At 40.6% G+C, this 25,318-nt stretch overlaps 1 protein-coding gene across 22 annotated transcripts in view; it reads left to right on the top strand.

The window, feature by feature from the left end:
* Nucleotides 1-13,410, top strand: part of SNAP91 (synaptosome associated protein 91) — a 71,966-nt gene extending 58,556 nt beyond the window's left edge. For 8 of the 22 annotated variants that reach the window (XM_040552415.1, XM_040552428.1, XM_040552419.1 and 5 more), the window contains 9 exons: nucleotides 110-247; nucleotides 1,557-1,706; nucleotides 3,071-3,101; nucleotides 4,347-4,458; nucleotides 5,396-5,419; nucleotides 7,588-7,671; nucleotides 7,742-7,846; nucleotides 10,834-10,934; nucleotides 12,010-13,410. In XM_040552415.1, coding sequence (XP_040408349.1) covers nucleotides 110-247; nucleotides 1,557-1,706; nucleotides 3,071-3,101; nucleotides 4,347-4,458; nucleotides 5,396-5,419; nucleotides 7,588-7,671; nucleotides 7,742-7,846; nucleotides 10,834-10,926 — 737 coding nt within the window. In that variant the 3' untranslated portion in view covers nucleotides 10,927-10,934; nucleotides 12,010-13,410. Of the gene's footprint in view, nucleotides 1-109; nucleotides 248-1,556; nucleotides 1,707-3,070; nucleotides 3,102-4,346; nucleotides 4,459-5,395; nucleotides 5,420-7,587; nucleotides 7,672-7,741; nucleotides 7,847-10,833; nucleotides 10,967-12,009 lie in introns of all 22 variants that reach the window. The other 14 variants (XM_040552430.1, XM_040552423.1, XM_040552429.1 and 11 more) reach the window with 5 other exon arrangements.
* The last annotated feature ends 11,908 nt before the right edge of the window (nucleotides 13,411-25,318 follow it).

Below are 25,318 nucleotides of genomic sequence, written 5' to 3'. Positions count from 1 at the left end.
AGTAAGCACTGTCTTTATAATTCTGTCTTCTATAGATTGAGCTTTTGTTAAACACAGCCCATCAAGACTGATTCTAATGTCCACACCTCTCTTATGTAACTTTTTCAAGGCTTTGGAGGGTCTTTTATTGCTCCTTCTCCATCACCATCCCCGGTCACTCCAGCTCAAACAAGCTTACTACAGCCTAACTTTGATGCAGCTTTTGGAACAACAGCTCCAACGACTGGCAGTTCATTTGATGCATCAGGTGAGCTGAAGGTTTTCTTCCTATTAATTTCCTAATGTGTTTTGTGTGTCAGATGAATTGAAGACACCATATTTAGGTTCTGAATACAAACAATAAAAGCAATTTCCCTCTTCCTTCTCTGCTGGAAGAACTCAAGGTTGTGTTAGGCAAGTTTGTGCCCAAGAGCTCTCTGTACCCATCTTTTATTCTACCATGAAAGTAGAAACCAAACTAGTGTGAGCATCATCCTTGCATGCGCTTGATGGCATGAATCAGGAATTACTCAAGGACAATACTCTTCTGTAAATCAATTATATAGCCAAGTCATCTTGCTGTTGCTGCCAAAACTGTTCTTAAGTTTGCATGGCACCTGAAGTTACACAAAACTGAGAGACCAAGGTCATGTTCTTTGCCTGACTATAAGCTTAAACTTTCATCACTGCTATCATTTTGTTTGTATCTCTTCCATTCTGTACTTTCCATGCTGGGTCCTTGCTACAAACTTAAAATTGGTGAGTTCTGCAACTTTATAAGAAAAAGGTCAAAGTAGTACTGCTGCGTGGTTGGTTATTTGGTTGCTTGCCAGTGCACATGCTACCCCTTTCTGTTGACTTAACATTAGCATGTACCTCAAATACATGATCAGAAAAAAAATCAGAAAAAAGATCAGAAGATAATGCTGGCATGAGATGTACCAGGCTGTTTGACTTCAAGGGATCTAAAAAATGAGTTTCTGAGGTAGATGGATGGACTAAGGAGACTAGCTCTGTCAGTGTGGATGGTTCTCATTCCTTCTGATCTTATGAGATGTTAGTAGGTTTTCCTAACTCCCTGCTGCTTGCAAGTGAATAGTAATATCCTGAGACTGTTTCAATCCTGTTGCCGTAAAAAGTCAAGGTATAAGACTGCCTTTACCATAAATCTGACTGGTGTTTGTGGCAAGATGTTCATTTTAAAAGCCTTTAAATGAATATCTCCTGACAAATGTGTGTGCATCTGACATCTCTCTAAGGATGGCTGTAAGAAAAATAGTGTTATGTGGAAGTAGTGCTGTATCTGTGTAGATTCAGCTCTCCAATTAAAGTGCTTTCAGGCATGTCCTGTCATATTAGTTTTCATTGGTATAGCTCTTTCAGGGTTACTGTACATTCAGTGTGTAGTAAAATGACATGCATGCCCTTGTTGGCATTACTTTTAATGTCAAACTATGTTTTGGTAAGACTTGTGACATTGTTGTCTGTACTATATTTGTTGGACCAACATAAAAGTGACCGGTAGTGTTTTTCTTACCACAGCTGCTATTCTTAAAGGACTCTCCTTTCCCTTCCAGTGTTTGATGGCTTAGGTGATCTTCTTATGCCAACTATGGTTCCTTCTGGTCAGTCTATAGCACCAGCAGCCACTGCAGCAGTCACTCCTTCAGCAGCAAGCAAAGGCCTCGGAAGTGATCTTGATTCATCTCTTGCAAACTTAGTAGGCAGTAAGTGACAAATTTCTGTTTTAAGTGGTGTGGCATACAACGATATTGTTTGTTTGTAGAACGAAACAGCTGTACATTTTAGCTTTCTTTTTTCAATGCCCTCTTATTTCTCTAGGGAGATCAGGGCAGCTATAGGCAGAAGTAGGGCCTGATTTGGGTAGCTGGTATTTTAGGGTCGTAGCTTGTCCCTCATTGTGTCCAGGATCTTAGCCAAATACTAGGATCTATTTACTAAGTGTGATTGGTAACACGTGAGCATCCTGGGACACTGAGGGGCACGTCAGACTCTTGATAGGTGGGCCCCGAGTAATAACAGCTGGAATGGTGAAAACTGTCCAAAGAATCTGGTAGCACTATGGAATTTAGCCAGAAAAGTTCATGAAGACAATAGCTGACTTGTTGCTTAGTAAGAACAGGAGTAGCAGTGGGGTGAAGTGAGAACAATAGCCAAGAACAGATGATCTCTCAGATAGTGAACTTCCCAAAAAAAATGTTCTTGAAATGCTAAACAACAACAACAACAGGTTCTTTCCTATAATAGAGATAGCCTTTATAACTAAAGATCAGTAACACCAGCACCTGTACAAACCTAACATAGACCTACCTAGGCTAAGGTATAATAGTACTGAAGTTGTACTAGCAGTACTGCGTAAAATAGAATATGCTGTTCCTATATGTAAACACAACAAAGATATAACTGATCTGAAGATGCATACTATTCTTTTCGGTGTGGAGAGAAACAACCGTGTTTAGAAGTCAGCAGGAGTTTTAATCACTTGAGACCTCTTCTGCACATCACTTGGTATATCCAGGTTTTGGGGAGTAAATAATTGCACTTAGCAATTTGACTTGCAGGACTCATACTGATCATGTGAGAAGAGAATTTTTTTAAAACTTAGCCTAAAACTTCTTTCAGAGAATAATTAAGGAAACTACTTGGAGTGCATGTGCATGATAGAACAGATAAAACTGCAGAGCTTCCAAATAACATTGAGTTTTATCTGTATGAGTAAAATAACTTAATATTTCAGCATATAAAATGAAGAACAGAAACTAATGTTGTCATTCATGGTAAATAGTTTTGGTGCTCTTAAATAACATTTTGTAGACCTAAATATATTGTCACTTTGCTTTGCTTATAGAGCAAAAATGGCTTCTTCAAGTATAAGACACCCATAGGGTTCCTCATAAGTTTGTCCTGTAGGTGTGTCTTATGCTATTCTAGTGCTATCTAAATGGAGACAGACAGAACGCCATTATTCTGTATAAGCCCATGTACAATGAAATGTGAGCTATTACTTTAATGCACTTTAATTTATTAGGCATGTGACTTTCCTTTTTTCTTTTTTTCTTACACCTTTCAGATCTTGGAATTTCTGGTACCACTTCAAAAAAGTAAGTTCAACATTTGATTAAATTTATATATATATTAAAAAAAATGTTCAAGTCTGTTTTATAGTCTTACATTGATTTCCATGTTTATTAGGATCAATGAATTGGTCACATGCCAGTACCCCCCTCCCAGCCCCCTTAACCAAAAATGAGCACTTCATAAAAATTCTGGGAAGTGTATTCTGTTCTATACAGATTCAATGAATAATTAATGTTAATTGTTCCTGATATAGCTTTTAAGCTTGCTGGCTTTAATCTGAGTTTCTAAAAATATATATGTATATATAAATCACTGTCTTCATATTGGGTAGCTGATTTCCAAATGAATTGTCCAGATAATAAATTGAATAGCTCTCCTCATTATATAGGCTAATATGTAATAGTTTTGTTATCTTTTTACAGACGCTGGATGTGCTTATCGTGTAGGCATTGGAATATTTGTAAAATAGAAAAGAAGTTGATTCCATGCAGTGAAAAGCTTCTTTTTTGCAAGAAGAAATATTGAAATCATTACACTTATTTTTGATTGTCTTAAGCTAACCAATTGCTTACTTCTGTGCTGAGTCTTCCTCTGTATCCAAGACTATTTTATGATGTGTGTACTTCAAGAAGTCTTGTACCTCTGCAGAAATGATAGGAGGGAAATAAGTAAACACATCATAAAGTTTATTCCCCATACTTAGCTTCCCTCAGTCTACTTCATTCAAAGGGTGTAGCTTATTCCAGATAAAGCAGCCTCTAGCAAAACCCAGTTTTGAAACAGCCCTTTTATTCTGTTAATGATTTGTTTTTCTTGTATCTATCAACTTTTTTCAGAACTGAATGCTTTCTTCCTTCTTCTGTCTGAGCAAGATTTCCAGCAATGAAATGACCTTTCAAAGACTTCTATCAGGCAGCTCTACTGCCTGGCCCCAGTAGAATAGGCAGTAGCAGTCCCTCTTCCTACTTCCTACAAGGGTATATGCAATAATATGTTACATTCAATCAATACTAAGTAAAACAACTCTTTAATTCTCACCACAAAGGCCATAACCATGTAACTGACTTCAGTGTAGAGTGTAGTGGTGTCTACCACTAACAATCCTTGAAACTGCGTACTAAAAGTGTATCTTTCTGTTAATAACTTAAACTGCATATACCATAAACTAATGTAGCTGTAGGCTTAAAGTTAATGTACGCTGCAATTGATTTTCATTTTCACTGTGAGGGTATGCAAAGAATAGCTCTGTCTCTCTCCCTCTCTACTAGGGGAGATCTTCAGTGGAATGCTGGAGAGAAAAAGCTAACAGGAGGAGCCAACTGGCAACCAAAGGTAGCACCTGCAACATGGTCAACTGGTGGCGTCCCAAGTGGTCCATTGGTACGTGCTTAATCCTTCAATACCACCAGTATGAAACCTCACTATTTTAAGACTATGCAAATGTGCATGTAGACACTACTCCTGTTTGTTTCAGCTAAAGAGTTTGCTTCATTATAAATGATATGATTGTTTCAAGTCACATTTTTAAGACCAGATTGACTTGAACCCAGTGATAACTGGCTGTAAATGAAAACTGCTTTTTTTTTGTGTGTCTTCCAAAAACAAAACAAAACAAAACAAACAAACAAACAAACAAAAAACAAAAGACTTTACATATACTCTTAATGTCTGTGGACATTTCTAAGAACAGTGTGTGGTTACCCCTATAGGTCTTGACCAGCACCAGGTCCAGGTAGATTGTCCAAGGCACAATGATATTTATCCAAAGCTGAAGTACTGGAAGGAAAGAATTTTTTTTCTCAAGCTTGTTCATGATTCAAGCCTTCCTGAATGAAGTAGATCAAAAGACTACATGGTATTCAGACTAATCAGATGATTTTTGTTAGAGTAGTAGAAGGGTGTAGCTTCTTTAGCCCAGTGAAAGCAGTCTTTTGGAAAGGTTAAGATTCCCCTGTAAAATATACCAGAAGACACTAACTTTGGAGGAAGGGGATTGAATTGAGCTTAGAATCTAAACTTGGCTCAAGAACAATTTATCATGAGTGATCTACAGGGGTAATCTGAAGAAAGGTCATACCTCATCAAAGCTGCGCAGGGCATAAAACAGCCTCTGTTGGAAAAAAGTGGGGTGGAGGTGAAAGGAGAGGACCGTCGGGGCGAGCATGACCAACTCAGTTCCTGCTGACACATTCAAAGGTTAATGCAACTCTAAGCATGTTCCAGCTTGTTCCTTAACCTAATGGAAGGTGCAAGAATTCCTTGAGGTTGATACTTCATTTAATGTATTAGTTGTAATGCTAACTTTTTTTCTTAATAGAGAGGCTGGACAATACTGTACAGTGTAAGTGAAAATTTTTTTTCTGATCGCTTTTTATACTTGCTAAACATGAAGATACTAACAGCAGCTCACCAGCACTGCAGTTATTACAGCTGGCTTAAAACTACCTAGAAGCTACCTAACATGGCTCTTTTTGGATTGTCCATCCAGCAGACAGTCCTCAGGCAATGAATGGTAGTAGTGGGTGCTTAACTGTTCATGCGCTGTAATCTCAAAAACAATGGCTTCAAACTATCTGTGCTATACTTGGATGTGAACGATCTGGTGACTTGTACTATCTGAACTTTCTAACTCCTGTAGTATCCTGATCTGGTAGTAGTTTTACCATCTGATAGGTAACTATCCTTTCTGGAAAGCTGGTTTTGATAGTAGTTTGTAAAATTTGCGTGCTACATGCATTTCTTCTACATCTGTGCACATAAGTGTTTTTGAAAACCAGGACCACAGGAAAAAGTAAATACTGAGACCAAAATGAAGCATTCCTTCACATCATAGTTGAACCTTGAATTTGAGACACTTAAATTTTGATCACTTCTTCCCTTCCTTATGACCTCTCAGCTTCTGGATTAAAATCAGCAGAATTTCACAAAAGCCCATTCTCTTGAGTGACCTGAGCACTGTGATGCAAAAGCAGGTTCAGTTTGTGTCTTGGCATGTGATGGACTGAATTCTGAACTAAGATGTGGTTCTTTGGCTACACTCAGATAGCTTTAGGGTGCTCACTTGATGTCATTAGCCCATGTCTTTCTATTCCTTGCTTTCCATATCCAAGTCTCCAGATCTTGTTCTTAGCTCGAGGACAGCTGAACTGGTAGTGCAATAATTGAAGTGCTCCCAGTAAAACATTCAGACTGGAAAAAGAGGTTCATAAGCACTCAACACTTTCTTGCCAATTACTATTGTTCAATAAATCTGGAATGGGTTATCCTGACTAGTCTAATGTTTCCTGAGAAACTGGTATATTTTAGTCTTGAAGCAAGGATCAGGGAAGGGCACTAAATGCAGCTTTTATAGAAGTGGACTCTGTAGTGAGTAATTCTTGCATATATCCAGAGATGTTTCTCTGCTGTCAACTGTAAGCATGCTGACAGCTCTGCAAACATGGTGGAACATAACTGACTCAAGGTAGGCATTCAGGATTTAGAGGCTCAGGCATGGCCTTACGACTTCTGTAATAGCTTGGGAAATTGTGCCAATATACTTACTCAGGCCGCATGGTAGCAGTAATGAGGTTCCTAAAAATCCTACCACCATCTTTAAATCCCTTCTTTGAATGTTTCCTGCCTCTCTTTAAAGTTCTTATCAAGAGTTTAAGCACTGTTTGTATTGAATATACTTCTGCGAAAAGGAGAGACTTGCCTGCTTTCCAAGCCATAGGGAGACTGTGCATGGGAAATTACAGGCAAGGGAACCAAAAGGGATGATGTATAGGTTCTGCTGGATAACTGAGGTGGCCGAGTACAAAGGTACTGTTTTAATTGTGCTGTATGTCCACTACTAAACTAACATTTCTCTCTTCCTGAATCCTAGTAAAATACTGCTTTTCTGCGCTTATGTTTTATTTGAAAATCCATTGCATAACAAGTTCAACTTCCCTTTGTAAAGTTTGTAACAGTTGTGATTCTGGTTTAAGTGTGTGAACTTAGTTTTTAACTAAATGAATCTCACTGCATAAAAATACTATTCTTTTTTACTGGAAACTAATAACTATAGCAGTTACTTCCTTTAACTTTACACTCTGCTTAAGCTAGGTATTTCTAACTTCAGGTTATATTAAAACCACTGCTATAGCAAGTGCAATGCTGTGTTGGCAATCAATTACAAAATCGGTATGCTTTTTACCTTGTGTAGAAGAAGGAGAAAAGTATGAATTTTCTTGGGTCTATTCTGAGTTGTATTCAGAAAATGAACTCCATTCCTGAAGAGAATTGAGACTGTCACATTGGCTTTCTTATGATGAAGAAAGCTGAACATCAGTGTAAGGACTAACTCAATTCTCTCATTGTTCAGAAGCATCATGGTTTTGAGGTTAGGTATTAAATACTACATAACAGTCCAAGTTTCTCAAACAACTCAGAGAATGCTTGAGACTCTATGCAGTATCAAGATATTTGGTGTTACAGACATTCTTGCCTTCTTTTTTTTTTAAAGCCTTTTTTTTTTTTTTTCAGACAGGAGCCGTGCCTCCAGCAAGTGGTGTTCCTCCCACAGGAGGTGCTCCACCTGTCGCACAGCCAGGAGCAGCATTTGGGATGGTGAGTCTCTTTCATTACATGGCTCTCCCTTCTTTATCCAGAAACGTACTCACAGTGCTTTAATTTACAGCCCCCAGCAGGAACAGGCGTACCCATGATGCCCCAGCAGCCAGTTATGTATGGGCAGCCTATGATGAGGCCACCGTTTGGAGCTGCCACTGGCCCTGGTGTACAGGTGAGTGTTATCGTTAGATGAATGTTTAACTGTTATCCATATTGCTAGAAGGGCATTGTGTATATATTATCTCAGTTCAAATTCTAGCTGTAGGTTTGTAAATGAGATTTCTTGTGGTCTCAGCTGCCTGACTTGCAATTGATCACATGAATCACCTTGATTTTTCTTTTCTTTTGTTCAATTGCCTTTTATGAGACCAATGGAACAGGTTCAGAAAGTCTCCTGCATCTAACTACATCCAAGATGTGTTTCGGGGGGGGGGGGGTGGGAGGTGGGGTTGAGTAAACTTGAAAGTGGAGTTGCTTGACAACTCTGTTCTGTTCAGAGCTTGGCAACATTTACTAGAGTTGTGCTCTATCTTCCCTCTGAGCCCACTAAGAAGATTCTACAGAAAACTGACCTGCTTATGAACAAGCTGAGGTCTCAAGTTCTTTGACAGCTGTTTCTTAGTAAATGCAAGTTGAACTGCTTTAGGCTAGTAGCATGCTGGGTTTATTTCACTGCAAAATGACTGCATTCAAATATGAATTACCATAGTGTACATAAAACTGGAGAGTTCAAAGCAAGTTTTTCACTGCAGTGTGCAAATTTAAATAATGTGGAGTAGAATTTTTCCTCTAACCTAGACTAATGTGGAAAATTGTGAATGAAAGGTCTTGAACTTCAGTTACTCTGTTTTTTGTTTTTTAAGTGAGAGATACATGGCAATGCTTCACTTTTCATGTACTTAAAGTACATTTACCTAGTCTGACGCTGTGACTATCATATATTTAGATCTACAGGGGACATAAACTTGGACACACACAACCAAAGCAAACCTGTTCTTAGAAAACTAGCATAGTAATTAAACTATGTGTTGGGTCTCTAAATTGTTTGACAAATGGAGAATCTTTAGCATAAATTTCTGTGCATAAGAATTCTCTGGTAGTTGTTGTGTGCAGGGAGTTCCTTATTCATTTAATGAGAACGTCTTTGCTTAGCAGCAATTCTACATGAAACACAGGATAGCTGAAGCTTGAAGGAAACCTCTGGAAGTCTTCTTGCTCAAGCAGGCTTCTCAGAACCTTGTGTAGACCACTTTTGAATATGTCTAAGGACAGAGACTCCACAAGCTCTCTGGTCAATCTGTGCCAGGGCTCCATCACCTGCACAGTAAAGAAGTGCTTCCTCATGCTCAGGAGTAACCTCCTGTGTTTCAGATTGTTCCCACTGCCTCTTTTTCTGTCACCTATCCTGTTTTATGCTTGATCAATATATGTAGAAGTTACCTCTGGATATTATCCTGCAGGTTTGTATGTACTGATACTTTAAAGCAGAAGAACATAATCCGAGAAGATGATTATTAATAAGGAGGTAAAAAATAGTGAATGACTGCAGAGTGGTCTCTATCTCCCAACACAAGGTAGAGAACTGCTGTAGTACTCTCACATTACATTTGTCACTTAGAAAACCATCTGTCCTGCAGCCTGTTCCACATCATGCAGCTGCCTATCTACCATGCTGCCACCAAAGAGTACAATCTTAGCAGGCTTAAAAATGGATCTTAAAAAAAAAAAAAAGTAATTTATGGTAATCTTTAAGAGCAGATTGTAGTAACTGTGTGATCGCCCTTATCAAAACGCAATAGGCTAGTAACAAGGAAACACAGACTTATCAGCTGCCGGCGTCCTTCTTTAATATAATAAAAAATTAATGGGGTAATTAATGATGAAGTAGGTTGAGTGAATGGAGACATGACATCCCTCCAGTTGAACCAAGGATTCCCTCTAACTGGAAGCTAATGAGATTGGAAGTGCAGCACTCTGTATCCACTCTGACGCAAAGCTTTTAGCTGATGGATGGCCAGTAGGTGATACAACATAAGCCATGGTAGCTGTTCCAGGCTATTTCTCCAAAGTAGAGTTTAGGTTGTCGTAACTCTGAAAAGGAAAGGCCCTTTCCAGAGGGGAGGCAGGGAACAAATTATTTGCAGTATTTTTCTTCTGGGCAAGTCAGAAGTCCTTCTTATCTTTGAAATAAAGTAGGAGGTGGAAGTTCATGCTGTGGCTCTAAAATACAATTTTTAACACTTAAAACCACACAACCTTCCTTTTTTTTTTTCCCAAACATTAAGTCAAACAATCATCCTGTAGCAAACTACACTCCTTAAGTAAGGAACCACATTCCTGTTTAAGTATCTCTGGGTTTTCTTTGTAGAAATGGGAAGAACTTGAAACTGCACTAAGTGAGAAGTTGTAGGTATTGAAGCTCTGCGTTTCATGTACTTGGTCTTTTCCTGCCGCCTTAAACTGTCTGTTCACATAGATATCAAGAATAATATTATGGAAGACATAATTTTTTCTCAGAGTAGGGTGGTAATCAAGGTGCCTAATGTCCTGGGTAGGGTGGCAGTGGTGGGGAGTAAAGTCAGGATGGGAGAACTATTTGGCTCACTAGTAAAAAAGGATTGCATGGAACATGATAAATGGATACTTTCTATGGAATAATTGATTTTATGACCACAAAAGGAGGAATCAAGTATACATATAGTCACAAGTGTAGCACTCTTTGAGCTTTTCCTCATAATACCAACATAGAAAAAGTTGTATTTAAATGTCAGTTACTGAGGTTTTCATATGTACTCTGCAGCACACACTCAGCTTATTCTGTACCTTGGTGTTTAATATCTAACAATTGCTTAATTTCTGTCTGGGTTGATAATCCTAATGGCATTCTTTCTTACAGGCTGAGAGTGATTTACAGCTGTGCTAACTACTGTATGCAATGTCTTTGGCCTTGTGCATTACATCAGCCAAGCATTGTTAGCCCTGTAGTAAGGACAGAGATTAAACAATGCTTGAGAAAAATGGCAACATGCTGAATTTAGCGATAACGTAGAGCTTCATATGCTTGCAGTGTGCTTGTGTGAGACCCACCTATACTCACCTAATGATTGTGTATCCTTGTCTGCTTTGTTTTTTTCTGCCTTCCCATCTGGCATCTGTTAGCTTTCTCCAAGCCCAACTCCTGCTACTCAGAGTCCCAAGAAACCTCCAACAAAGGACCCATTAGCGGATCTTAACATCAAGGATTTCTTGTAAACGATAAGGTATTCTGTGACTGCCTGCATGTTACGCTGCACTACGTATCTGGCACACAGATGTTGATTAGTCTGGTAGATCAAACATGGTTGATAGAATTGTAGCTTCAGAGATGTGTAGGAACATACACTGGTAGTGTGGTGGCTTAAGCAGAAAACTGAATTCTATCTGTGCTTTTAATTTTAGCCTGAAATATTGACTTCTGACTACTTTTTTTTTTTTCCCTTTTCTGAAAGTAGCTGGCCAGGAAAGTTATCTTTAATCTATGATTTCCATTTTGCCCTGTTTCCACTCAATCTGAGGGTTTGCTTTTTTTCATGACACTAATATTGAAACAAATAGAATCATAATAGCGTACAAATACTGGGGGCAAAACCGTGCCAAGGAGGCTTGTTCCAGGTTGTTACAAGGAGCTGTAGATCATTTCTGAGAGCTCTTGGTAAATTGTGATAGATCTCATATCAGGTTTCGCGTGTGTGGAAACAAATTTTGTATCACAGGTGTGGAGAGATCAAAAGACGAAAAAATAGGGCTAGAAAGAAACATCAGATTGGATTGAACACTTCTGCATTTTATTTTTCAATTGGCTGAAGTAAGGTAAGCATTTTATAAGTAAGCCTAGAATAATTTGCCAGGTGAGGAGAAGACAATAATTACATATCTTTGAGGCCTTCTTTATAAGTCCCTTTTCTTTCTACCCATAACTTAATTTTAAGGCTTGTTCTAGGCTTTTTCTGTGCTTGAATTAGCAGCAGCAGATGGGATCATGCTAATCTTAGCAAGTACTACCTGGTTCCACTTTGTCCCCGTCACCAAATCCCAACATTGAAGATGTACCTGGGGCTTTGTGGAGACTTTCAGGAGTGGAGATGCGTTTTTACTGCTGGGATTCACTGCTTTCAGCTTGAATTATAGTAGACTGACTCATAAAGGTCTATGGGACGACAACTGCTTTACTGAAAGCTGGTAACATCTTTGAGGTGCAGTGAAGAGTATATCTGGTGCTTTCCCCTTAGTTTTTCTAGAGCATGCTTTATTTGATTTGTTATTTCAGTTTTCATCTAACACTCTTTGTTTTCACAGCTGCAGTTTTTCTGACTGGATGACAAAAATGTGAGTTTGGAGTCTGCAAATCGATGCTCAGAGTTTCGAAGTGAGCCACCAGTACCAAACCCAGCGCTTACTCAGACTTTCTCTTACTCCTGAAACGTGTAGCACAGCTGTGAAAGTGAACATTAGGAATGTGTACTACCTTAGCTGTTATCCCTACTCTCTCTAAATTCGTGTACTTGGGTTATTTGTGTTTTACAATTTAAACAATGGATGTATGTTTCTGATGCCTTCTAGTGCTTTTCTGAACCTATCCCACAGGGGCAGATTATGCAGCTGTTGTTTGGTGAGCCATTTGGAGCGATGTCTGTGTTTTTTGAAGGTTTCAATGTATATAACTTTTTGAGGACATCTAAAATTTCCCTAAGATTCAATTTCTCCTTTATCTGTTACAAAATATAGTTATAGTATGATAATACCAGATCGTAAGGAAAACACTTATGAAATTGTGTGGAATACATTTTTTTCCAGTCACAGGAATCTCAATTGTTGTGAAAAAATGTTTTATTTTTTGTGGCACTGTATATGTAAAGGTAATTTAAAGTAATATAATGGTAAACTTCCATAACAAATACTTTTTCAATGATTTTCCAAGAATGAAAAATCATATCTGAAAGAAATATCATATTTATTGCCATTTCGGTTTTAAAATATATTTTAATTATTTAAGTTTTTGCATTTTAAATTGGCATATTTATCTATCAGTTCTTGCTAAATGCACTGAAAATAAGTAAAGGGTCAGTTTCTCTCAATGTAGTTGAAAAAAAAAAGCAGCCATAGTTGTGTTGGCATTAAGGGATTTCGAATCTGAGAGCACTCTTTGGTATATCTGTAGTCAAAACATTGCAATTGATGTTACTCACCTCTGTTTAGTTCTTATGTACATCTCTTAATTTAGTGCTTACCTGTGTATGCCATAGGCTAGTGTTTTCTCCATTTCCCCAATTGCGCTGTGAGTAGCTTTTGTACTATTGGTGATTAGATTTAATTCTGATCCAGAGATCCATGCCCTTTACTGTACATAATGTGTTTCTTTAATTTTTATTTGTTCTCATACTGTTTCTGCTGATGGCTTGGCTTAAGATCTTGACTCTTAAATGAGGTCACTGTTGATCAGTGTTACAAGTGGCTTGGCAGTTCTCTGTAAAAGCATACTGGGTTGGAAAGATCTTCACCTGAAGTCTTTCAAATTAACTATTTAATCAATGTATGGTACCATTAAAAGTGGTTGTATCTGAATTTACTGTGGGGATAACATACACCGTAATGGGAAAGTTCTATAAAAAGCTAATTTCAAAATGGCTCTTCTTTCTTTGTATTTCAGTTTAAAAAAAATAAAAAAATAAAAAAAAAGGAAAAAGGAAAAAGAAAAAAGAAAAAAAAAAGAAAACCCCAGTGCATGTGTGCCCTCTGAGATGCAATAAACACCTTGATCAAAGTAAATATCTTGTTACCGTTTTCCTGATTATTCAGATGTTGATCATAATAATATACTTTGAGGGGGAGAAAATGTATCAAGAAGGTCCTTGTGAGGGGGAGAGGTGAATTTTCTAGTTTGATCTGTAACACCTAGGAAGGTTTCATTGGATGTTCATCTCCTTAAACTAGAATATTAGTGGAATAGTTGCGGCTGTGAGAGCTTATAATACTGGTCCTGACTCCTTTCCCATGAGGTATCATTACACGGCTTATTGAGAGCTAGCACAGCTGCGATGGCACAGGAATTGCTTGTGCTAAGGTTCATCTTACAGCAGGATGAAAGGAGGAGAAAATGTTTCATACAATTTAGCTACATTAATGTCTTTCTGATACTATTCACCTAACAAGTGACTTTCTGCTTTAGTACCAAGATGAAGTGATGAAGCAGTACTGAAGGCTGCTTTAAAGCAATTTATAAAGAACAAAATACTAAAACAACTTGATCATCTCTGGTAAGGTCTGAATTTTGAACTGGGTTTCAAAGAAATTTCCAAGTTGCACAACCAGTAAGGGAGTGCCATTGCTTAAGAGGGTTTTTTGGTTCCTTTTTTTTTTTTCCCCTCTTATTTGCTGCTAACATTGGTATTATGAATCTATCAAATTTGGCTACTGAAAAGTTGTTTTGATGAACATACCTGGTAGATTCAGACTGTTCTGGATTATGAGCCTGTAAGGCTCTGCAAATCCTTGGGTTTTCTTGGTATTTGAGCACTAAGACCTGAACAAGCTCTGTAAATGCACGTCCAGGAAGGCTAACAGTGCTCTCAGGCTCTGGCCAGTTGGTTTTCTTTGCTCATCCTTCCTATGAGCTCTGTGTTGCCTGGAAGCAGGGAGCTCTGAACCTCTGACCACCATATTGTGCATCCTTTCTCAAAGCAAGCACTCTTTTTTCAGTGGACAGTCATAACCAAGCATAGCAGTGAGGAGATGTCTTCAGACCAGTTCATTGGTGTGTTGTTCTAATTAAGGTGATGCCAAACTAGTTGTGTGCACTTTGATGCCCATAAATGCTTGCTATAACCAAGTTCAGTGATTTCTATAGGACACAGCTGCATGTTTCAAGGGGCAAAACCTCAGTGTGATGGCCTGGACGGACAGAAAGCAAACCTGGAAGATCAATGTGCTTTTTTGCACTGTGGGAGATAAAACCAGCGAATTTCCGCAGTATGTTGCATAAGGCTAGACAAAAGTGACTCTTGTTCTGCCCATCACAAAGAAGTTATAACATCTGTATTGCACAGGAAAAGAAGTGGTTGTCTCATGGTCTGAAGATAAGAACATGTTCTTGTTATCATCTGAGTTGCATCACCCAAGCATGAATGTGTCTGTGTCCTACTGCAATCAACTGCTTCTCAATGCAGGCTGTACAGTACCACAGGATGGCTCCCATCTGTAGGCAGCAGCAACCATCCCCTTCCTCTCTGTTTTTCATGGGGGGAGAACAGGTTTCAAAAAAGCTGATACGTCCCTTACCTGAGCTCTTGCTGTGGGGTGGTTTCCTTTGAAGCTGACACCTCTAGTCACAAGAGAAATGTGCAGCTCCTCTTTAAGCGTGAGTGTTTTAGGGGATGGTGAATACCTGGAAACCATGAACTCAGCTTACTGTAGAGATCTGAACAACAACACAAAAACTTTGTATTTCCTCAGAGCTGACTCATTTTTTGAATGCTTCAGGTTAGTAGTGTCTCACACTGTCTCCCCATTCATCATTCATTTTGATTAGCTTTATTTGTGATTTATTTTTTTTAGCTGTGTCTTTCAGCATACTGTAACTTGATTTGAGGACTTCACCTGGAATGAATCTAGTGTTCCACCGTGACCACAAATGAAAACCTGGAAGTAGAGAACTAAATTGTTGTCTTATAAGATCCTGGGGACCACCTTCCTATTTCAGGCTGGTCGCAAAATCATGCTGCTGCCTAAACTTCTGTTCCTCAAACTTAGTAAGACAACTGCAAGTTAGCAACTTGCCTTAAAAAGGTATATCAGGAAGGTCTAAAGCAATAAAACAGGTAGCTGGAAGGAAAAACAAATTGCTTTGGTAATACGGAGTATTACTAGTGAATGACAGCATTTAGGGCATGAAATGGCCACTACCCATAGCTGACATTGTTTTCTTTTTCTGGTATGGCTATTTGTTCCTGCTCCTTCTTTCCAATCCCTCACACTAAAATGAGACCTGCCTGTTCAGACAACTTGTTAGGATCGTTTTTTCCCTGAAGAATAACAGCAGTGCAGATCTACAAACTCTTAATGCTCAGAAAAGCCAACTGAAACTTCCTATGATAGAAATGGTGGCAGCGAAACAAAGATGATGCACCAATTTACTGATCCATCTGTTCCAGAACATGTAATATATCAGTAACTTTATTAAAAGAAAAACCCTTTTTCCTACATGTTGTGTATTGCTAGTGCTGTGAGCAATGTGGGAAGTGGCAGACACTGAGTGGTAATGAAAGAACTAAACAAGAATTTTAGAGAAGAGATTACAGAAGGAGAGAGTGGGCTATACATATTTTAAAGCAGGTAGCACTGCAATTTTTTCTGTTCTACATTGGTGCTCCTAAAGCTTCAACTCCTCTTTGCTTCCCCTTAATTAAACTCTGTGAACCATGTGGGAAGGAAAAGCCTGGTGTTTGCTCTTTTGCACAAGGTATCTGTTAATGCAGTTATAGATGTAAGAAGTTACTGAAGGTGGTAGTAAAAAGGAACTGAAAAAAGTGAAGAAATGTGTGTGTAGGGGAAGGGGGGGACATCTGCACTGAGGACTAAGGACAGCACACTTCTTCTCTAGTTGTGTAGGGCACCCTACGAAGGGTATGATGAATATCTACCCTGCTGCAGCAGAGTAAAGCACGTACATCCAAGTGTTCGGGGTTGCACATGATGAAGTTTGCTCCACATTTTGGAAATACATCTGTCTCCTGGTTTAGTATGATGTAAGAGATTGTCAATTTACCTCAACATCATAGATGCCTGAAGTAGCCATCTATTTCAAAGGTCTTGCCAGAGCACTAGCTCGCTCTGATGGAAGCAGAAATTTCATACCACTAAGAAACAGCAGGTGCGTGGAAGCTACATGAAGGGCTCCCTCTACTGTAAATTGCCTTTCTAGATGCAAAGATCCAAGGAACCACGATCTCTGATGGGATGGAAAGCTGTGTCAGTCTTTCGGGGCTAAATGGAGGCGAGTAAGTTATCCATGACAACTTTGCAGAGACTGGTGGGCTCTCTGTCATGTAGGAGGGAGCCTTCTCTGCCTTCCTGAGAACTTCACATTGCTCCTCATTGTCCTTGCCTGTACTTTTACCCATGTTCATGGCATGTTCTCAGGTCTGTGGTTGAGGGAGGGAGCAGGTGATTGAGTGGTGAGGGGACACAGTGACCCCAGCTTGCTGCCCTCAGCATCATAAGCTGGGGAAGGAGAATTGCTGCAGGTGTGCAGTTTGGGCGCTAGATCTCATCAAACACTGTTGTGCACAAGAACAAGGCACCAGACTTTAAAAGCAGAAGTAATCCATACTGTGTATGTCTGTACATGAATAAAGCGGGTTTTGTGAAATGCCACTTAGATCCAAGAGCAGAAAAAAATTAAATTTTTCATGTATCTATAACACATCTATAATTGTACCCAATCAATCTGTCCTAGAGGATTTTTTAGAGATTTTTCCTTACAGGAACACACTGCTTCCAGCTGACTTAACAGTTTGAAAACCCTGAAGTTTGAAAAATCAAGGAGCAGAATCGATCACTTTCGGCAGGTGGAAAGACCAAGCTGAATAGATAAGCAAAGCTGTTACATCTTGGTTAAAAATGGGGAGATATTTGTAATATTGAGACCATACTGTATAGATGGAATTGTTACACTACACAAATACTGATTCAGATATTTGAGCATTTTTGAACCTGATGATGTCTTCTGAACCTTGACACAAACCAGCTTCTGCTGTTCACATGGCTTCAGATGCTTTGAGGTTTTCCTATTTACATTTTTACAGGAGAATTTAATTTTAAGAGCTGTATCTGTTCTATTTCTGTGGGCTCACCTTTGGGCTAGTGGACATAGAGCACACCCTTCTTTCTGTGCTTGGAAGAACAGGTTTTGATGGGTGTACTAAAATCATTGGTTCCCAGCTTGCCTCCACCCCACCATTAAAATATCTAGCATCTGTTTGCCTTTGAACCTGCTGCTCAGAGATGAACAAACACACCAGGACCTTCTCAGCCTTGCACTTCACAGGACATGAGCTGGTCTGATTTTAAACATATACTTTAATATATATATATATCAATATATGTGTATACATAAAATTTGCTGGCAGCTGGTGACATGGCCTTGCTGCCTGGATCCTGTGCTGCCAACATCACTCTTCACTTTATGTTTCTTCCTGCAACCCTTTGCAGCGGTGTGGCTGAAATGCTGTTCTGTAGCTAGATGCAGTGCTCTCGTTGCAAAAATGGTATCGATGGTTAGCAAGCTGCTTGCCTTATTGTGCTTTCTTGAAGATCCTCTTGAAGATCTCCCATGCAGAATTTTCTTATAGAGTTCTTGGCGCTAAGGCAAATCATGCTGGAAATCCACCTCTCTCAAAATATTGGGCTGGCTATGATGCCATGGCTGGAAACTTGAGCTGATAAGCCCAGTTTTTCGATAGATTTGTCAGAGATGGAGGAGAAATGTGACTAAAATGAAAACATTTTCCCATAGCCAAACTGAAGACCTAAACTCATTCAGCCTCTGCTGTCCTGCAACAGACCATTTCATGAAATACAATAATGTTTACTCTTGGTCAAAGCATTTTATTGCACATAGAAGCACTGTGTATAACTGTGCATGCTGTTTCACTTAAAAATTGGCTCTCTGCTACAGATAAATAAGACTGACAGGATTTGATGCAGCTCCTCTCAAAGGCGATGCATTCAGAGAATGTGAGGTTTCCATTTAAGACTGCTGGGCAGGGTCCTAACAGAGAAATCTCAGAAAATAAAGGGCCACCTACTCTAGTCCCCTGCCCTAAAGCCCAAACTGTATAATTTCCAGAAGATTTTTGTAAAGGACTTCCATCCATCGTGCTGCCACAGCCTCTCCAAACACCACTCCAGGGCATCACTGCCTGCACCCTGAGCATGCTGCTGCTCCTGCATTACCTGGTGCTTTACTACTGCACTTTGAGCTGTTATTTCCTCCACCTGTGGGGATGCTGCCTTTCCCCTTTTTCAGCAGCAAAGATGATGATATTTTGAAGACAGTTAGCATGGTCTTCTCTTTTATGCTTTCTTCCTTATATGTTTCCTTGTCAGTCAAAATTTCTAGAGAGCTGATCAATCTTTTTACTCTCTGCACTCTCTTCCACTGGTCCTCACCTCCTGTGACGTGCAGCACTCTGAGCAGGACACAGCGCTGAGTGAAGGCTTGTCCCTGCTGCCACGTTCCTATTTACAGAGCCAAGTGGGGCAGCTGCATTTTCCCCAGTGTGATTGCATTGTTGGCCCATGGTCTGCCTACATTCCTCTCATCTCTTAAAGCCCTTCCTGAAGACCTGTAGTTTAAGCAATTGCTTTTCAGCGGACATTTATGTATAGTGTGTAGTCATTTGGGAATAAAAGATGTATAAAAAAAAAAAAGAGAGAGAGGAAAGAAAAAAAAATGAAGAAGTTTGACAGTTTAAAGAATTTCAGTATTGAGAGTTACTATTTGGCTCTTAGTGACACTGCCAAGGCTCAGCACACTGCTAAATCTTATCAGCAAGGGAAGAAGTATATTGAGGATAAAGGAGCCCATAGGCTGACTGTCTCTGCATTCCCCTCTTTTCAGCTGGTTTGACCTCCGCTGGCATGAGGTGTTGTCCCAGGAGGATTCATCATGTGGCAAAGACTGGCTCTGTAGGTGATGGGACTGATTCTCATCCCAAGTGCAGGGTCTTCAAGCTCCACTTCTCCCACGTGCTGCTTGCTTGGGCACCTGGCAGAGGAGACAGACCAGAAGGCACAGCAGGTTCCTGGCTGGTGAAGGGTGAGGTGAGGAAGGAGGCAGGGCAGTGCTTGGGCACAAGACTGGCATCTCAGGCACCGAGACAGTGTCTCATCTCCTCTTCAGATACCGAGTACCACATTTGCAATCACGCTACAATGTATGTAGTGTACATATCCCTAAATATAATGTTTTCACTGATATACTACACACTATAGTATACAAGGGTCTGAACTACCCTGCTCTCATGGAAAGTCTTGTGGGTTTAATGGCCACGTCAACTGGATGTTGTTTAGATGTCTGTGGAAAGACCCTGTCACCAGGAGCAGACACACTAAGCATCATCGCCGCCACTGCTGATTTTGGTTTCCGCCAGGGCACACAGCACTGCCAGCTGGTCCCTCAGTCTGTGACTGGGGGGCTGCCCAAAAAGCCCTCTGCTGAGAGGGCATCATGATGTCTGCATCCCACTAACATCAAGACAACACCCCTAATTGCTTGAAAGTTTTATTTCCATGTGCTTAGTTAAAACACAGTAGAAAATATATATATATATGTATTTCAGGTCATCTTTTTAAGAATGTCTGTACGTTGTGCCATTACGTTGGCAATTATGTGCTTCAGAGATCACCTTGGCTTCTACCAGGCTGATGTCTCTAAGCTGTAGCTTTATCATGTTTCTACTGGGATATACTTGGTTTCACGGTGATGTTGCTGGACAGGCCTACAAATTTACAGTTTGCTTTAAAATTAGGGGGCAGGCTTCTAGATCTAGAAATGTGTCTTTTTAGGTATATAAAAATACTTGCCTTGAAGTTTGGCATTTGCCAAGTAAAGCAAGTTTCACTGCAGCCTGCAAAAGGGAGGTACGTGGTTGCAGCCCCCTGCCCCCAAATCATGTCATTTTGGTGCCCCAGGCTCTGCCTGATGTGGCTGGGGACGAGCACATGGGGCCACATGGGTTTGGCAAAGGATCTGTGCTTGCAGCCCGACCTTCACCATGCACGTTAAGAAATGGGATGGCTCAAGGAGAAGTATTGATTTTAGGATATAGCAAAGCAAGGAGGGAGAGCTGTTCCTCTGGAAATTTGTCCCTTCCAGCCGTATCTCCTCCTGTTTAAAAAACCTTGCTGCTTGCCCCTGTAGACCTGGATGTGCTGTGCTTGGCCCTGCTGCCTCCGGGCAGCTTTCGGTGCCCCCGGCCACATCCAGCACTGCTGCCAGGGAGCAGCAGAGCGGAGCTGAGGAGCTGGCTGGGAAACAGGGCAATGCATGAAAGAGGACCGGGGAAAATATTTGGGATCAGCTGGGAGAACTCTGGGTGGCTTTCTAAGTCCTTGTCAGTATTTACAGTGTTTTACATTTATTTTGTGTGAGTGTGGAGGCGGCATGAGTAAGAGTATGGAGGGGATAAAAGAGATGGGCACTCCTCAGTGCACATACTCCTGGAGCAGGAAAGCTTTATCCCACCTATAGAGCTGCAATTGCCTATTTTGCGAAGGATACTTAGAGAAACGCAGCAGATAAGGCCCATCTACACCATCTACAGCCTGGCTTTCCAGGCCTAGTGCCTGGATTAGCCCTGTCAGGCTGCAGAGCTGCAAGGGGACACGTCTGGCTGGCTTGTTTATTTCAGCAACAGGCTTACATAAGGGCTGTGAGAAACCTTGCCCCTGCTGGATGTCCAGAGAGGTCCACACCAGGCTGGCAGCATGCTGGGCAGATGTGTGGGTGCTGGCCACATGCGGAGCCCAGCACCAGCACCGGGCGCCCCGCCAGGATCAGCCTGGCCTCACTGTTAGCCCCGTGCACGTCCTGAGGCCATGCGAGCTGTCTGCAGTCCGGTTAGGGTAATCTGATTAATAGTATCCAATTATTGTCATTTTTGCAGTCTGTTAAATCAGGGAAATTAAATAAAGCTTCCCTGGGGACCCTGGGGAAGAGGATGTGTATAGGAGATTAAACCCCATGATGGCTGCTAGAGTCTGGCCTGTGCCTTGTTTCATGAGATGTTTCAGCTCAGGGTGCCCCCACCCCACAAACTGAAACATCTGAGCCCGTATAGCTGTGATGGGGACACTGGGAGGACAGGGTCCAGGCCTGCCCCAGCTCCACATCCCCCAAGGTCTCTGCAGCAGAGCAGGGGCTGCCTTCCCCAAAGCATCCCTCGTGTCTGTGCACACCCAGTGTAAAGCTGGTAGGGAAATAAGGGAAGCAGAGCCCAGCAATGAACAGGGAATCGCTGGAGTTTGTCACCTGCAGGACTGGGGCACACGTTTCACAGGAAACCACCCGGGGAGCAGCAGTACTACAGTCGCACACTACTGGAGCTGGACTTGTCCTGGCTATAAAAATCGTTGCCATAGTTAAGGGTGATAAGAGTTGAAGGCACGAAAACCTATTCCAGGGCATAGGATCAAAATGAAAAAGCACATCGGCAAGTTCAGGAGTTGACTACATGTAAGATGTACTACTTTTTCAGATGTACACAAGTAGAGAAAAGATGCTTCATTAGCCTAATGAGAAATGGGTAGAGAATGGGATGGGGCAAAGCTGGGGTTGTTAAATGTGAAGGACGCAAAGGTTCACGCAGATACAGGATGGCAGCTGGTCTGGGCAAACGCAGTCCCTGAGGTTCTTTCCAGCTGAGGAGTTTAAAATGGCTTTTTTTTTTTTTTTTTTTTTTTTTTTTTTTTTTTTTTAAAGCTTGTGGACAGAGCACTAACCTCAAATTGGTTAATGCACTGAGGCCAGGTTTTATTTAATCCCAGCCATTAAGGAAAAAGTCAATAAGCAAGAAGTGAAGGACACAAGCCCTTCGGTCATACCAGCCACATTAGCTGATCACAGATCACTGGTACACCAGGAAAATTTACAAGCAATAAACTACCATATCCAAACTGGACACTAACAAAACTACTTTTTTTCTTTTGAGTATTCACTTCCTTTTCACTTTTTTTTTTTTTTTTAAATAATAACCCTGTTTACAGATCATAAATGCCTAGCATGTAATGCTCTATAAAATACAAGTACATATAATATGCAGCAGGTCAAACTTCTCTACAGACAGTATGTTTTACCTAAACAAAAATATGGCTCTTGTCTTAGAGATGACTTTTCATATATATATTTTTCCTTCATATTACTTGGAAATCCCCTTTGGAATAACCCCGCATTCTCTTTTTTCCTTTGTCCGGGAGGGGAAGCCCTTGCTGGCATCCTGCACCTCCACCCCAGAGCAGATTTGTTCTCTCCTGTATGAGCATCAGCACTGGTTAGCTGACGAGTTAATCATTGAAGAAAAGGCAAAGGAATGGAAAAACTGGGGTTTTCCATTTACTGTAAGAAAAATAGAAATCCTGTTTTCTTCCGTTCCACAAAGCACTGTGGGTTTTTGTTGTTGATCGTGCTCTTTCCCTTCTCTTGTCCTCTTTTATGTTTGGAGCCCGCCCGGCTTCAACACACATCCAGAAAAGATCCTTTTCTGCCGTGCTGCCTCGCAGCTGCTTTCATCTCTGATTAAGCAAAGCTGAAACCAAAATTTAATCCACAAAACTGGAAGTTACATGGGAGGGGAGGAGCAGGAGAGTGCTGCAACTGTAGCCAAAGGGCAGCTGAGTAATTTGTCTGAAAAACTGCCCGACTTGGTTTAATCCAATGTTTTCCAGCTCTTTCACGTGGAAACATAGAGCCATAGCAACCCCAATAAATATGGTGAGCGTATAATTGCCAAGAGGCACAATGTTTATCAAATGCATGTGTAGGTTTTCCAGTATATCTGATCCTCTTTCTTAACAGCAACAGCCATTGTCAAGGCTCAAGGTTGTGTTATTCCAAGTGAGAGGGATGGGCAGCTCATCGGGAGTACTGTTCATAATCCATATAAGACAAAATTTATTTGGCGGTCTTGAGATTGCAGTGGCTGCTATTATTTGCTCAAGTCCTTTTGAGTATTTGTTAAAGATGCTGGGCACTGGAAGCAGTATAGAAAAATGCTAGCACAAGGAACTGGGCCATGCTGGAACATTTTAGAGATGAGTTGATACTGGCTAGGCTGCCACGGTGGCAATGTGGAAATGTGGTGGAAATGTGTGACCCACAGCGTGTCCTGAAATGTGCCTCCCGTAGGAGCAACTAGCCCTGGCCAGGAGCTCGGGAGTGGCCTGCAGAGCTCACAGATTTCAGCCCTGGGTCTATCCCTGAGGAGGGGCAGAGGAATATTTCTCAGGCACCAAGACATTCTTCATCAGCAGACTCAGCAATGGAAGGGCTGAGACGCTGCTCCCAGCCCCAGAAGGACTTTCAGTCCAGGTGAGGAACATCTCAGTCCTGGTTATTCCCATGTGGTCCCCATGCAAGAACCACCAGAGCTCGTGTGGGAGCCCTTGCCAGACCCCTGTTAAACATTGCTTGTATTGGACACGCTGGTAATCACTGCAGTAATCATTTCTAAACTTTCCATTTAATATTTCCAGCAGCTCTCATCATTGCCAAAAATCACTCGCTTTACTGCCAGTGGTCAAACCGCCACCAATTTCAAGGGAACAGAGATAAGATAATGCTGAGAAGCAACACTGTAATATTTTACGCATTTCTGATTTGGCCTGGTTCAACAGCTCTCCAAGGTAGAAAACACAACAATTGCTAACAGCAGAAACAGAACTAATTACTTATTTCAGAATTAATAAGTTGTGGCACAGTCTGTGAGTCATTTCCTTGTTGAACCAATTTTCTTACTCATCAAATTTGCTCACAGAGTAGCTGTCCTGAAGAAAGGATTAGACAGGGAAATTTTCCCGATAATAAATTTAAAGAGACATTAGCATCTTGTAAGACCATGTCCCAGATGATTCAATGACAACCAGTTAAAGGCATTTACAGAATTGAGTTTGTGTAATAACAACATAGCTAACAAACTACATCATGAAAAAGGAAAAGAAAAACAAGAAAATATTTATTGACATAGCATGTGCATTGTATAACATCTTAATATAGTGAAGGTTTGCATTTATTTTCCCAAATGAGCTGTAGTTTTGTGCAGTTAAAAATATTATAAAAACACATTTTTTTGAAGTTTGCTGTCACTTTTTAAAAAGTTAAGAACATTAAAGAATCATAAAAGCTACCTCTTAAGGTTTTTAGCCTAAATACTATCTCATACTTGGAGCAAAAGGCTGGTGCAAATAAAAATGAAAACCAGGGAATCAAATGTGCTTCCAAATCCTTTGAGATTATTGTGCAATTTTAAGCTTTCAATCTAATAATATATATATATATATTATTCCTTAGTCCAGTAGGTTGTAGATGGAAGTATCTGCAATATGGTGTGCTTTAAAATTAGAAGCAGTTGACTACATTTCTACAAAGCTACCAAACATACTAAAGGTATTTGAAAAAAAAATATTGGCTAGGCTTTGTAGATACATGCAAAATGTGGAACCAATGCTTAAACACTTCAAGTTTGGGATTTTTTTTTTTTTTTCCAACAGGGAACAGCCTTGGCAGAAATCCCACCAAATTGTCAGGTTTGGAAATGTTCACATGGAAGAAATTGGCGTCACTTACCACCCTCTCGGTGACGCGGTGTGCTGGGAGGTTCGTGCCACCGACCCTTTTGGCTCTGTTGCTTCCCAAAGACCCTGACGTACCGAGCACAAGCACAATCCCTGCGACTTTGGGCAAGGACTGTAGGTCGGGGTTCACAACTGCTGCCTGTCAGTGGTCTCTGCTAGAACATGAACCCTCCCTCTCACAGCCTTTTCCTTGGTGCTTTTAGCTGGGAAGAATAGCCCCATGCTTAATAGTGAAAGATGTTCATGCAGCTTATGATTT

This window comes from Cygnus olor, chromosome 3, assembly GCF_009769625.2.
Source record: "Cygnus olor isolate bCygOlo1 chromosome 3, bCygOlo1.pri.v2, whole genome shotgun sequence".
Taxonomy (NCBI): domain Eukaryota; kingdom Metazoa; phylum Chordata; class Aves; order Anseriformes; family Anatidae; genus Cygnus; species Cygnus olor.
This window is presented reverse-complemented; position numbering and strand designations above follow the sequence as displayed.